This window comes from Aethalodelphis obliquidens, unplaced genomic scaffold, assembly GCF_003676395.1.
Source record: "Aethalodelphis obliquidens isolate GAN/ISIS:26980383/991018 unplaced genomic scaffold, ASM367639v1 scaffold50, whole genome shotgun sequence".
Classification (NCBI taxonomy): domain Eukaryota; kingdom Metazoa; phylum Chordata; class Mammalia; order Artiodactyla; family Delphinidae; genus Aethalodelphis; species Aethalodelphis obliquidens.
Window position 1 is genome coordinate 2,030,650 of NW_020837994.1, and position 16,086 is coordinate 2,046,735.

Below are 16,086 nucleotides of genomic sequence, written 5' to 3' on the forward strand. Positions count from 1 at the left end.
TTTTTTGGCTAAGTGAATAAACCTTATTTTTTGATTACGTGTATTATCTTAGCCTTTGTGATTTCATATTGCTCAAGAATGCAGAGAAGTTAAATCTTAAGCCATGAAGGGAATGTTTGGCAAGATTCAAGTAAAAGTAGACTTAAAAATTAAGAGGGCTTTATAGCAAATAAGAAAATAGTCTCAAAACTTTCCTGTTTGTTCTAATAGACTACTGAGTAAAAGATGGTTTTAAGTCTATAGTTGCCTAAAACTACTGTCTTGGTGTGATTTGTATTTTTAGCTGAGAGAAGAAAAGTTACAAGAGGAGAAAACCTCTGAAGATCAAATCCACAGGCTGTTACCAGAGGATACAGAAATGGGAAAAAGGAAAATGGATGAACAGAAAAAAAGAGATGAGCCATTAGTACTGAAGACAAATCTAGAGCGTGTAAGTAGATCACCTTTTTGATGGACGCCTGCCTTAAAATCAGCAATTAGCCCAGGTGATGTGGATCTGAAAAACCTTTGTTGGTGAATAGTAACAGTCATTGACTGTGCTGCTTAAGAGTAGTGAAGAACTTAGCATTCAGGTGGAGAGCTGGAGAAAATGATTTGTGAATGGGACAATGAGACTTGTGTGGAAAGATTAAGGGGGAACAGTGGGGAAAAAAGGTGAGTGAGAGGAAAAACCTAGTATAGTTTACTACTTGTGGTAAGTTTTATACATATATTGTCATTTTGATTTATGAGTTGTTATTTGACATCTGAGTTCTGTATGTGTTATATCCGCAACTAGATTTCCTTTAGTTTGTATTTTACTTCCCTTTACTCTTTATAATGCCCCAAACAGCACAGTTCTATTTACAAAGTATGTCCTCAATATTAGATTACTTAGTTTAAACTTAACCTAATTATACTTCTAATGGGCCAAATCTTGCCTGAATTTTTTTTCATTACTTATTTACCAAGCAAATTACTGGAAAATGTTGTAAATGGTATATTTAACTAATACAAGAAAGCACTTTTGGAGGATCCACTGATTATGGTTCAAATGGATGATTACAATTGTTTTTTTTTCTTTAGTAATTCATATTGGATTAGACATCTTCTATTGATATATGTATATCTTAGCATACCTTTAGAGTCATATCTATTAAAATGTTTTGTGATTCAGGCTTGTTAGTATTTCAGGCTATATTTTTAATTAGGTGGATTTAATAAAACTTTACCATATATAAAGACAGACAACATACCAGAATAGAGGGAAAAAATATCTCTAGACCTGAAGTCTGCCTGTTAAACAGGTCCCAGCATTGTAACAGATTGTACGACTTTGGCCAGGTTACTTAATTTCTCTGTGCTTTAGGTTTACTCTTTGCAAAGGCATTTTTCCTGAACTTCAGAATTTGAGATTACTTAAGCTTTCTTGGATTGATAGTATTTGCTGACTGTCAATGTATATGTGGGGCTTTTTTACCCCAGTTATAATAATAATAATTGCTACTATTTAATTATTGTTAAAAACAATCATTTGCATTCCAACCTTCTAAAAGATTCAGTTTAACAAATATGAAATGCTTATGTACTCTCAATGCTCTGTTCATTGGGAACTACAGAAGGAAAAAGACTGCTTTTGGAGAGAATACAGTTTATCTAGGAAGGCAAGAATAAAATATATGATAGTCTTGTGCATATAGTATGTCTTCTGACTAATAGCCCCAACTGTTGTCTGTAGTCTCTAAAGACCGCAAACTCTGCCTCTTCACCCCAACAGGACTGTCCATTAGTGTCCTCAGGGAAAACAGCCCAGAAAGACGTTTCTTTTTAGGACAAACCAATTTTGACAAAGAGAGCTTACTCTTTACTATGGTCCTTTTGATAGAAAGAACCTATTGTTTTTGGCCTTGCCAGATCTAGGTTTCCTCCAGGAAATGATCTCTAGTATTAATTCATAGCAAGGATGGGAAATTGCTCTAATTATTTTTTCTTTTGCCACTGTAATCTTTGAAGTAGAAATTAATTACATCAACCTAAAATTTAATCTTAAAAGGAATCAGGAAGTACAAATCCTGATTGGCAATGGCCAGTTTTGCAAAATTTCCTGTACATTGAATAAAATCAGATCTATGAACACTTTAAGTTTTAGATTTTTGTGATTTTACCTTTTTTCCGTTTGCTTTTATATTTTTGAGGACTTTTAAAATTTTACTTTAAATATGTCTTAAGAAATTTTGGTGTTGAACAAATAATTTCATTTAGTTTAGCCAAGGATGCATTCATATTGGGACTGAAAAGAAGCTCAAGTGGTCTCAGTGAAAAGCCAGCTGAAGGATTATATTTTATATAGAGAGTATTATGATTAGAGCTGGACTGATCATTTCACTGTCCTGCTCCAAAAACCTCAGTGGCTCCCCATTTCCTGTGGAATTAAATGAGAACTCTTCACCCCAACATTCAGGTCCTTAGTATTATTCTAGCTTATCTTTTTTTTTTCATTTTTGCTTACATTCGAGAACTCCAGGGAACAGAGCTGTTTGCTTTCCCCCAAATGTATAATCTATGCTTTCCCTCCTGAGAATCGTTGCTCTTGCGTTTCATCTCATTGAAATGCCACTGACCTTACCTGTTGAAAGGCTATTTATCTTTCCATGTCCAGTTCAAAAGCTGTCACCTTCCTGGAACCTATAGGGATTCCTCACTTTTTCTCCACTCCCATCATCCATTCTCTTCAAGTTTTCTCTCCTCACTTTGTAACTTTTATAGGACTTATTTCATTCTTCCTTACATTATGGTTATTTGTGTGTTTGTGTTTCTCTACTTAATTTGTAAGTTTGTTAAGTATAGTAAATGTGTCTTACTGTTTTTTAAATATCGCATAGTACCTTGCACATCACAAGTGTTTGATACGTGTTTATCAAGTTGAATCCAAATAGAGGAAGAAAAGTGCTTATTCTAGAAACAGTTATTTATTCAGAAAGAAAATAAAATAGGCACGATGTTTAATTTATTACGATTTGTTATGGTGCAGTTAATACCGACAGTAGTGCAAATTGTTGGAAAACAATTTGGTGTAACAATTATAGTCATACTAAAGATTATAAAGTTGAAAGTGAAAAACTGCTTGTCATCCCATAGCCTAGAGAAAACTCCTATAAACATTTTGGTGAATATTCTTCCAGACTTCACTTCTAAGTGTGTTTGTGTGTGTGTGTGTGTGTCTGTGTGTGCGTGTGTGTGTATAAAATGTACTGTTTTTCTTTTCAGAAAATGTAACCCAGTATACATACTGTTTTATAACCTTCTTTAATAAATTATAAGTCCTGGATGTCTTTCCATGTAAATAAAGAATCCCATATCATTATTTAGTGGTCTGCTAGTTATTCTTTACTGTAGAATTTATCCAGTTAATTAATCTGTTGATATTTTGCTGTCTTAAACCACTGCTGTGATGAAATCCACATGTCTCATTAGATCCTTATAAATTACTAGAAGTGGAATGATCAGATCAAAGGGAGTGTACTTCTTAAGACTTTTTGGTACTTATTATTCAGTTGACCTCCAGGAAGTTTGTACTAAACTTTGAACTTTAAAGTTTGTATTAAACAGTAGTAAACAAATGTGCTAAACTAATTTCCTCGCACCCTTGCCAACCCTGGGTATTATCATTCTTTTAATTTTTTTTAGGCACAACGTTTAAAAAAATATCATTTTAGAGATTTCCATTTTAGGAATCGATAGTCCTGTATGCTTGTTTTTATCCAAAGTTAAAGGTGAGAGGTAAATATTTTCCTATCTTATGGCTCTAGGTTTCGTGAGGGTAGAAATATAGAGGGATTGGGGGTCAGGGTACCTTCTGTTTATATAATTATTTATTTATAATAATGTAAATTTATTTTCAACAATTAAAAGGAACCTGGCATATACCTATTATAATACCAGAGTTTTTTCTTAAAAGATTAATAGTATTAAAATTGATATAAATAAAATCTACCTTTTGTTGAACACTTACTACTTGTGAGCTAATGCACCATGTGTTTTTAATGGTTTATCACAATATACGTAGTAGACAGATCATTTTTAATTTTATAGATGAGAAACTGAGGCTCAAAAAGGTAAAGCAATTAACCTATAGTGACAGTGATAGCTAAGTAATAGAGCGGGAATTTGAACATTGTTTTATTTGGTACCGAATTGATTATGCAGAAAGACCTAAAAAAAAATTGCCATTATTTATCCCGTTGAGTCTGTTGATGTCAAAACTTTTTCTTTCTTTCCAATAAATTTGGTAATGGGTTAGTGCTATTAAAGTTTCTCCAGTGAATAGTTTGTACAACAGGGTTCTTTAAGGAGGGATAGATACCCTACAGAATGGAAAAGCTTCTCTGTAAATTGTAATCCTTCAACTGTTTCTTAAAGGCTGTTGGAAACATAGCCTGTTGTATGAATGTGCCTATCAACCTAGAGAATAAAAGGCATTTAAGGAATACAGGGTACTCTGAGCCAAAAGACGCCTTGCATGCCTCTGTCTACAACTCTAGCTTTGATAGTCATTGAATCATTAGAAAACTGGTTAATCATTAGATTATTAGACTTTTTTTGTTTACCTACTATATAATGGTATCAGAAGTTTTAAAGAAAAGGTGGTCACTTGCTCTCAAAGGGTCTGTTGTCTACAGCAGAAATCAGACTCCTAAATAAGAAGCTACAGTTCAGTGTGATTAGTTGCTCCCCCTATAAAGAAGACACTCATATTGAATCATGAGCAGATCCTCATATGTGTATGCAAAAGACACACGTAAAAGAAACTTTGAATGTAAATTTAAAGTCTCTCAAAAAGAGACTGTAAAATAAAATGAAGGTAAATGAATGAGTGTCAGCAAGATGGAAAAAGCTGATCTAAGGGTATTTGGAAGCGAAAATGACATTTAAGATGCCTCTGAAAGGCCAGTGAGTATTTTATAGGCAGAGAATGCGGAAGGAGAATCTTAGGCAAAGGGACGAATAGCATGTGCAAAAGAATAGGAGTTTTGAAAGACTGTGATGGTACATGTGGAGAGTAGAAAGTAGTATGATTGCAGTAGAGCTCAAGGAGTTCCCTGTGTCGGAACTGGTGGGAGAAAAACTTAGAGGAAGATTGGATCTAGTTTCTGAAGGTTATTGGATCATGCTGAGGTATTTAGACTTTATCCTGAAGTCACCAACGGTTAAGCAAGGGAGTGATGGGATTCTGTCTGTGTGTTTGATAATATGGAGGGGGTTGGAGGGAAGAAAGACTGGAGAGAGCAAGACCCATAAGTAGATTATTGCAGTAGTCAAGGCAGAAGATGATGAGAATCTAAGGAAAGGCAGTGACAATGAGTATTCATGAGAAGAGTTAGATCTGAAAGACATTGGAGTAGAATGGAGCAAAGTAGAAATAACGTGGAGGCAGTTTGGAGACAGATGCTCTGGATCACAGTACCAGCGTTATTAACTCTACAATCCTAGGCAGGTTAACTATTCTGAGCCTCAGTTTGCCATCTGTAAAAGGTAATAGTCCCTTCTTAGTGGGGTAGGTTAAAGAGTAGATGAAATAAAATATTTGGATGTGTTGGGGTACTCAAAACCTCTATACAATGTTATTATGACTTTGAAGAAAGGAAAGGAAAGAGTCATGGGTGACATTGAAGCTTCTAACTGGGTTGGTAGGGGGACTTAGAGAAGAGAAATATTGAGTTTGATTTTGGATATATTAAGTTTGAGCTGCATTTGGGATATCCAGATTGGGATCCCAAGAGGCAGTTGGAAACATAGATTGGAACTCAGAGAGAACATATAATAGAAAGAGAGATTTGAACAATAGCTTTGGGAGATTCCATGGGAACCCCAAATGGACAGTGTTGTCTCCCTTGTCTCCTGCCAGTGTCCTGCACGTCTCTCAGATTCAGAGAATGAAGAACCTTCTCGAGGCAAGATGATACAGACACACCGCTCGGCATTTGTTTCCAAGAACAACTCCTACTCCTTATCTTTCCTGGCAGGGTAAGAGACTGATACTGAATCCAGTCAGGGTTCTTTCATTTTGGGATATGAGACAAAAGAGACTGGGGGAGCTTTAAAGTGTTTGTTGTAGCTACTTTGGGGGAGGTGGGAGTGAGGGAAAATGGGGGAACTGGCTTTCAAATATGGGTTAGGAATAAGGGGCTGACCTGAAATTTTAAAAAAAAGTAAATTTTACCCATTTCGGGTATCCTCAGGGTAAGATTGTACTAATTGCTCTGCTGCAGAGTTGAACTTTCTTTTCTGGGAGGAAACAACAAAGCCTTCTTCAACAACCATTGATAATGAAGACAATATCCATGGATTTTCTTTGTGGACTTTTTTCCTCTTAATAGGAACTTGAGACCAGAGTTGATGTATTTTCAATGCCTGGAACTAAAATATATATTGATAGGTTTCAGGAGGGCAAACTAAAAAGTTTTTAAGACCTTTGTCAAGGCACTTCTTGTTCCTTTAGACTTTGCAGGCCCTGGGGAGGAAAGGAAGGAGGAATTGGATGAATGTTGGGTGATGGAAGAATAATGAAGGGCTTGGTGGAAGGAAGGAAAGAAGGATGGATAGATGGATGGATAGGTAGGTAGGTAGGTAGGTAGATAGCAGGAGGGAAAGGAAGGGAAGAAGAAATGAAAGAAGGGAGGAAAGCTGGAAGGAATCATTTATTCAACAGGCAGGAGGTACTATGTGCCATGCCCTCTCTTTTAATATAAAAAGACACAGTCTTTACCCCATTTTGTTGTCTTTTTTGATTTAGAGCTGGCATTGCTCACCCTTATTTCTAGAGTTCTTCTCCTTCCCACAGCACTATGAAGTGTATCTCTCTTGCTGTTCCTATGGACATGTACCTGGACCCTTTATATCTTAAGGCTTTTTATTGCTACCCACTAATAAATATGACCAAAAAAATCTACCAAGTTTAAGAATGTTATAAAGTTCATACTATTGTGAACCCTGTTCTTTTTATATCTGAATCCTTTTGGTATATGTTCTGATTTTCCTGTTCTTTTTCTTTTTTAAATTTTATTGGAGTATAGTTGATTTACAATGTTGTGTTAGTTTCAGGTGTACAGAAAAGTGATTCAGTTATACATATATTCATTCTTTTTCAGATTCTTTTCCCATATAGGTTATTACAGAATATTGAGCATTTCCTGTTATTTCTGTGAGTAAAATTCGCTAAACCTCTCCTCTTAAATGCCTCCCCTTCTCTGGGTGATGGTAACTCCTTCCAGGAAGGCCCTTTCCTAAACAGTTTATTCACTCATTTGACATTTGTTGAATGGCCACTGGATTGTAGCCACTGTAGCTTGACTGATGAAATGAGAACCCAATACGTAAGATGTAAGCCAGTGTACTTAACCTTTTATGGTGATGATGAAACTCTTGCTTTATGCATATGAGCTTGAACTATAGATGCCCTGTAAAGTTAAAAATTTCAAGATTGCTTGACTAAGAATCGTCAGCTTCTGAATGTGTATGTGGATTTTTCCCCATTTATAGCGGGTGTATCTTAATGTTTATTAGAGGGATCTACTGAAAAGAGAAGATCATATTAATTCCAATCAAGTCACCATAAATATCCCCTGAAACAAATAAATGTTGCTTTAGGCAGTCTGTGATTAGTTAGTTAATATCTCTTCATTTGAAATTACTTGGGAAAAAGGAAAATTTTATTAAAACCCAAATATGATGCCAAGGCCAAATTGCCCCAGTTAATTGGAGTGGACACTGGATAGGTGAACTACTTATTACCAATTCCAGTCTCTACCCCTGTAATTCATTCTTTTAAAGTGGGTAGAAGGTTAATATGTTGTTACTTAGAAATGCCTACCAAGGAACTTAGAAAATTCTTCTCTAAAGGGCAAAATGTAAAGTCTATACAGAGGGGTGTGCTTTTGATTATGTGTGGCTCTGGAATATGTGTGGTATATCTTCTTTTCCTGCTCCTTGGCCCATCCTTGCCCTTAGTATGTATCGTTGAGTCACAATGGGATTAATTTATAAGAAAATATTTACTTAACATGTTATTGTTAAGAAATGTTGCAATGAGTATTATACATATATGGATTTCAGCATTTATTTTTTCCAAATATCCAAGGTTGTGGGCTGAGTTCAGTTATTAGTACAGTTTTTTAAAAAATTAATTGGATTTGGTTGGTAGGGTTATCTTTTTAGGAAATAGTTTGCTGATGTCATGGAAACTTTAGGTTGGAAAATTTATTATGGTAATACTGTGAATTGCATCTCTTATTTAGTCAACATGTTTTACTTCTTAGTTAAGAAAATATTAAGTTTCAATTCTAAATGATATTTAGGAAAACAATATGAAGTTGTTAGTGCTGACAATGAGATGAGGCATATGGATATATTAAAAAAGAATTAGCATGGTGATGGTTGCATAGCGATGTGCCTGTAAACTTAAAATGGTTAAAATGGTAACTTTCATGTTGTATATATTTTACCACAAGAAAAAAAGAATTAGCATTGTTAACAGTTTTGGGATATTTCAAATGCATTTTTTTCTGTCTGTTAAGCAATAACAGAAGAATAGGTTTTTCTCTGCAAGTTTGTTTCCTAAAGAGAGTTCATCTGTAAAAGCTTTAAAGTTTTTTACATCTGTATTTAAATCAAATTAATCTGCATTTATTTTACTTATCTACTTTATAAACTTTCTTTCTTAAGCCCAAAAGCATGGAGTTAAGAGTGAGTAGTCCTGATAGGATGGTTATTTTGGAAGGAATCCATCAATAGATTCTGGCTGAGTCTTGCCAGTAGCTCAGTCTATTTTCATTTGAAACATTCAAAGCAAAGAATGTTTTGCAGCACTATTAATAAAGTTCTATAGCCCTTTGAAAATGAAACTTCTTCCAAATAGGCAGATAGAGTAATAGTTAACCCAAGGTCATTTCTAAGTAAATTATAAAATATATGTGAATTGAAAAGAATTAACTTGAACCATAAGATATATAATTATAAAATTAGGCTTTTATTTTAAATATCTGAAAAACTGGTTTGTTTATTTGTTTACATTTATTTCCCCTCATTCCTCATGCCCTCTTCACCACTAGAAGAATCAAACAAAAAACGTGGTTGCAAGTTATTCTAAAAACTCAGTCTGGAAAAACTTTCTCTGTTGAGCTAGTGTCTTTTCTAAGAGCTACACGTTCAGTTGTGTTTTCCTCTTTGCTTTGGCTGTCAGGAAGTTTAGAATTAAGACAGAGTTTTCAATTCAGTCATCATGACCTTCCAACATGGCATATAATTAAAGAAATAATTTTTGGCATACTCTTCTCATATTTATTACTTAATGTGGTCTTTATTCTCTATTAACGCTCATTCTTTATGTATTTTTACTGTAAGTCACTTAAAATTCTTCTTGGGAATAGGGTATAACCATAAAAAGAAATATAATCAAACCATCTATCCTCCTTCCAGTTTAAAAAATAAAGAAAAGAAGGCGATGCAGTAATGCCAGTACTGCCATTCTGTACAAAACTGTATCTTAAGTAAACGGTGCCTAGTGAGATTACTGGCATATGATAAGCCTTCAGTGAGTATAGCTGCTGCTATTTTGTTATCTTCTTTTAGAACTCTTAGAACTGAAAAGGATCTTAAATATTGTTTTATCTAATTCCTTTGTTTTATGGGTGAGAAGACTAAAGCTCAGCGAGAGACCATGGCTTGCCAAATCTTAGACTGCTAGAGTAGTAGGACAATGAGTTAGAACTGAGATTTCTTGGCTCTTTCCACTATACCCTTTTGTCCCCCATGACTTTCTTATAGATCACTATGCTGCCTCTGCCCATTTTCCCACTAGGCTTTAAATCCTTTGCAAGCAGGGACAAAAGTCTTGTTGACCATTGTATTCACAGTACTTAGTACAGTGCCTGGCACATAATAGAGGCTCAATAAATACTTGTGGAATGTTTAATGAGATAGGTCTTGGTGCCCTTGGGTAGGTTAAAGGGGGCTTTTTCAGAATTGTCAAACTTGCAGAGTCTGTAGGAGGGAGGACTCTGGGAGCTGTGGAGGAAACAGATTGGCTGGTGGCTGTTGTTTAGACTAGATTCCATAGGATTAATATGGGATTTAGGGGGAGTCTAATGACCACATTGATAAAGCTTTTATACTATAAAGTTGTCTTTAGCTCTTTAATACATTAACAGTAGCTTATGAGGATCCTTTTTATATATTCTGTAAAAGAAAAATCTGTGTTACACTGAGTAATAATTAAGCCTTAATTAAGTAGAAATTAACTACATTATATTGTTTTCTAATGTCCAAATACTTTAAGCCTGGGTCTGTGGTTCAGAGTCGGGTGCAGCAAAAGAGACCTGAAGTGTCTATGCTTCCTCTAAGGTGTGTGTGTAAGGAGAGATAGAGACAGAGACTGACTGCAGACTCAGTCATATTAACTGCATGCCCAGCCAGTGTTGGAGTGAATTAAAATATGCATACTTGTTCCTCTTTTTTAAAATGAACGAATGAAAATATAGATGCTTTCAGCGGACAGATACCAGACACATAAATGATGTGATACTGGAGGACTAGCTTTATTATTTTTTAATTATTTTATTTTTGGCTGTGTTGGGTTTTCGTTGCTGTGCACGGGCTTTCTCTAGTTGCAGCGAGCGGGGGCTACTCTTCCTTGTGGCGCATGGACTTCTCATCGCGGTGGCTTCTCCTGTTGCAGAGCGTGGGCTCTAGGCACGCAGGCTTCAGTAATTGTGGCTCGCAGGCTCTAGAGCACAGGCTCAGTAGTTGTGGCACGCAGGCTTAGTTGCTTCGCGGCATGTGCGATCTTACTGGACCAGGGCTTGAACCTGCATTTCCTGCATTGGCAGGCGGATTCTGAACCGCTGCGCCACCAGGGAAGCCCTGGAGGGCTAGCTTTAGAATTGATGAAAGGAGGCAAACCAGAGAGATGAGGGTGGAGAAGCCAGTCTAGGGAGTTTTAGGGAATTAGTGGTGTGAGCTTGAGTAAAATCAGTTGACCTCCTTCTGTATCATTTATGTAAAATGCAAGTTGTTATGCCCTACCTATTGCTGGGCAGGGGATTTCCCTGAATGATTTCTTAAGACTCTTTTCGCCTCTAAAACTGAAGTGTCTAGAAGTGGCTTAGAGCAGGGTTTTAAAAGGTGGAGGAAATGTGACCAGGGCATGAAAAGGAAAGGGTAAGGGGCAGTTAGTGAGTTCTGTAAAAATCTCAGGATTAGACTTAGCAAGTTATGTGTGGGGAATAGTCCAAACAGTAACCACGAGGGAAAGGAGACTATGAGAGAAAAATGAGGTAGTGATTTAAAAGAAACCACAAGGCTTGATGATGGCCTGGGGCAGGTCGTGTGTGTGCGTGTGTGTGTGTGTGAGCGTGTGTGTGTGTGTGTGTGTGTGTGTGTGTGTTGGGGGAGGGATAAAAGAATAGAAGCAAATCAAGTGGATGAGCTGGTTAAGAGGACAAATCTTGTTAAGAGTATGGAGTATGGATGGAAAAGGAAGATAGCTTAAGGAGAAGTGATGTGGAATTTAAGGAGCAGGTTTTAGAGGTGTCAGTAATCTCTCTGCCATACTAAAGTAGGAATATACTGGTGGTTTTCAGAGGGGTCTGGCAGGATGGTGAAGGGTAGCATCAGGGAACTAGCTTTTTCCCAGGGCTTCCTGCCATGTTCAGTACTTTACATACCTCATTTCCTTTAGTTCTTACATTAATCCTATAAGATTTATAACATTCTCATTTTTCAGCTGAGGAGAATGCAGTTCAAAGAGGTTAAGTAACTCACCCCAGAACTTCTCACCTGAGTAGGGTGACAGAGATGGAATTGGAACTCAGGTCTCTCTTGACTCCAAACCTATGCTCTTTCTAGCAAACCATTGTCAGAACCCTGTGACAGAAGGCTCTGTGCTTAAGCTCTTTGTCTTGAAATGATCTACCTTTACAGCAGAAAGCTTCCTTCCTTCTGTTTGTTTAAATAATTTATACCCTGTCTTGTTCTAAAATAATACAAGATTGTACAAAGGTGGGTAAGAAGCTGTCCAGTTATCCTCTTGTTTGAGGGGACTCAAATCCTTTTGCATTACTCTAGGCCTTTTGAAATACAGCTGTGGAAACAATGTTCCTATCCATCAGCAAACAAATACTAGTGCATGTCCAGAATAGGCAAATATGTAGAGACAGAAAGTAGATAAGTGGTTGCTTAGGGCTGGAGGAGAAGGCAGGGTTTAGGAGTAAGAGCTAAAGGGTATGAGGTTTCTTTATGAGGTGATGGAAACGTTTTAAAATTGTGATGGTTAAATAACTCTGTGAATATACTAAAAACCATTAAATTTTACACTTTAAAAAAAGAAAGAGGGACTTCCCTGGTGGCACAGTGGTTAAGAATCCGCCAGCCAATGCAGCGGACATGGGTTCGAGCCCTGGTCCGGGAAGATCCCACATGCCGTGGAGTAACTAAGCCTGTGCGCCACAACTACTGAGCCTGTGCTCTAGAGCCCGTGAGCCACAAGTACTGAAGCCCGTGTGCCACAACTACTGAAGCCCACCCGCCTAGAGCCCGTGATCTGCAACAAGAGAAGTCACCGCAATAAGAAGCCCGTGCACCGAAACGAAGACCCAATGCAGCCATAAATAAATAAATAAGTAAGTAAGTAAGTAAGTTAGTTAGTTAGTAAAAAAAAAAAAAAAAAGAAAGAATGCTAGTATACACAAGGCAGATAACCCAACAATAAATATACAAGGGAAGGATTGTAACAAAATCTTACCCATTTCTGGGTGCGTGGCAGCTACAGCTAGGCCTAAGGAAGCTGCTGCTTTTATTCAAGTATGTGTGTGGGGGTGGGAGGCCTCACACACCCAGGCTAGGGGCTGGGAGGAGGATCCTCTCTGACCTTCAGCCTCTTGGTGGAACTCAGCTCTGCCAGACCTGAGAGTTTGATTAAAAAACTAATGTGGTATGGGTATGTGAGAGACAGAGAGAGTGATGAGTGAGCAGTTAATAACATGAGCTGTCTAATGTTTTATATCATGTAATACCATTTGAAAACCCTTTAAGCAGTGCTTTATAAGCATTAAATCTTCTGGCTTTCCAGCTGCATGTTTATACTGGCTGCTCCTCCTTTTCTTTGTTTGTAAGTCAGATGCATTGTGGTTGTGGGTATTTTTAGCTTAACTAGAAATCCCAGAAACCATCTGGTCCCTTGGCAGTGGAAATTTTAAGCTAGTTGCCTTTCAGACAATGCTGCTGTCTCTTGTTTATGACTTCATTATGTGTTTGGAAGAGAGAACTTCTCTAGACGTGCTGGGTCTATTCTGTGGCAGAGTAGAGTAGAATGTAATATCAGTATGCTGTGGTAGAAAGAGCACAGGCCTTAGAGTCTTGGAGATACAGGTTTAAACTTTGGCTTCAGCTATGTGACCTGGAAAAATCACTTCCTTCAGTTCTTTGTCTGTAAATTGAAGATGCTGATTTATAGGGTTTCTATATGGATTAAATGAGGTACAGTATATTTAAAACACACAATGCCTGACAGATAATAGAGTCCTAATAAATGATGAAGTTTTCTTTCCTTTCCTTAAGAATGTCATAGGCATTTCTGTATATATTTTTATTCACTTATAAGAAATTTATTGAATATATCCACTATGTGCCAGGCACTGTGTGAGGGTTTAGGAATATAGAAATGGATGTGCACAAAGATGGGAGGAGTAGTTACTTCCTCTATTTTTTAGCAAAGGTATTGTTTGAGCTCTTAAATCTTAGGAACATTATCAAGTTTACTGCTGATGATTCTCAGCCAGCATTGAAGTCTCTTAACCTGACCAAATACTACAATAATAATATCTATATATTATATTGATGGTTTACACGATATTTTCACATTCATGATTTTTGTGACTCTTCATGTGACAATAACAACATTGGGGGAATATAGTTATATAGGAACGAAGTTTATGTATGCTATTGAAATTGAGTTGGTATTAATTTGAAATATATTGTTTTCAATTACGATGTTAATTGTAATTCCCCAGGGCAACCACTAAGAAAATGACTAAAACATACATAGTTAAAGAAATAAGAAGGAAATCAAAATGGTACAGTAGGAGATATCTAACACAAAAGAAGGCGTTAATGTAGACATTGTGGAACAAAAAGGTACAAGACATATAGAAAATAAATAGAAAAATTGCATAAGTCCTTCCTTATCAGTAATTACATTAAATGTAAATGAATTAAACTCTCCAATTAAAAGGCAGAGATTGGCAGAATGGATTTAAAAACAGTATAGTCCAAATATATGATGAGACTCACTTTAGATCCAGAGACAGAAGTAGGTTGAAAGTGAAAAATGTAAACAGTGACCAAAAGAGAACTAGAATAGCTATACAATATGAGACAACGTAGACTTTATTATTACAAGAGACAAAGAGAGGCATTGTATAATTCTAAAAGGGTCAGTCCGCAAAGAAGATATAACAGCTGTAAACACATGTACACCTAATTATGGGTCCATAAGATATGTGAAGCAAAAACTGACAAAATTAAGGGGAATAATAGACATTTTAATATTAATAGTTGGAGACTTTAACACCCACTTTCAATGATGGGTAGACTATACAGATGAAAGATAAACAAAGGATATAGAAGACTTGAATAATACTGTATACCTGGCTAGAGACAAAATACCTAACTGATTCAAGAAGAAATTGAAAATCTGAATAGACCTATAACAAGTGAAAAGGTTGAACCAGTAATCAAAAAACATCTGGCAAAGAAAAGCCCAGGACCAGATGGCTTCACTGGTGTAACTACCAAACATTTAAAAAAGAATCAACATGAATGTTTCTCAAACTCTTTCAAAAATTAGAAGAGGAGTGAATACTTCCCGATTCATTCATTCTTTGAAGCCAGTATTACCCTGATACCAAAGCCATATGCAGACATCACAAGAAAAGAAAACTACAGGCCAATATCCTTTATGAATCTATATTCCAGCACACCATTGGAGGAAAAAAAGTACAAGCTTTGATACATTAGAGAGGGTAAGAGAAACACTTTGACTTAACCTGCATCACCCCTACCCCAGGGAAGCAGAACTCAGGTTCAAGAGAGATTTTCCTGGCTGGTGATTGCCCCTGTGGGAGAAAGTAAGAGAGTGTGAGTGAACACCTGGCTTCTCCAACTTTATAGGAAGCCCATTTCTCTCCTGCCTCAACCAGAGTATTGAATTATGATCTACAGACCTAGGGGAAGGAAGAGTCTGGGAAAGCAGCAGATAGGGCTCTCAGAGGGCATTAAAGGGATGAGGATCTTACTAACTACATTACAGACTCCACCCACAAGTCACTGGGGAAGCCTCACCTATGGATCCTCCCAACTGGCCCATGGGCACTCCCATCGCTCCACATGCCTCATTCACACATGCTTCCACTCTGTGGCCAGTTCCCTGTGCATGCTCCCAGTGGCAGTGAGCGAGTTTTGGCATATGGCCAGTAAGCATGTGTAGAAAGCCAGCTAGAATCTGTGGGCAAGGGAGAGACCACAAATGAGCTTTACTGCCACCCTTGGGAAAACAAAATGGAGGCTGTCAGCTTTCGGCCGGGTATGTTGGAGGATCAAGAGAAGGCATACAAGCTTGAGAATTTTGCCACAGAGGGAGAAAGCAAGGAGCTGGTGTATCCATAGAAGATCTGAGAAAATACCAGCATCCCTACCAGAGCTGTTGGAAGGTTTTTCTCTCCTGAAGGCAGTTAGTAAAGTTCGGAGGAGGTGACTGCTACTTCAATGTGAGGACGGCAATGCAAAATGTCAAGGAACATGAAAAATCAAGGAAACATGACAGCATCAAAAGATCACAACAGTATTCCAGTATTGGATCCCAAAAAACATGGAGGTCTGTGATTTATCCAACAAAGACTTCAAATTAGCTGTTTTAAGGAAGCTCAGTGAGCTACAAGATATGGGGATATATGTATATGTATAGCTGATTCTCTTTGTACAGTAGAAACTAACACAACACTGTAAAGCAATTATACTCCAATAAAGATGTAAAAATAAATAAATTAATTAATAAGA

At 37.0% G+C, this 16,086-nt stretch overlaps 1 protein-coding gene across 1 annotated transcript in view; it reads left to right on the forward strand.

Annotated features, from left to right (window-relative positions):
- The window catches only part of RNF169 (ring finger protein 169), an 85,114-nt gene that overhangs the window by 54,860 nt on the left and 14,168 nt on the right, over positions 1-16,086 (forward strand). The window contains exons 3-4 of the mRNA XM_027083392.1: positions 284-430; positions 5,885-6,003. Coding sequence (XP_026939193.1) covers positions 284-430; positions 5,885-6,003 — 266 coding nt within the window. The remainder of the gene's footprint in view (positions 1-283; positions 431-5,884; positions 6,004-16,086) is intronic.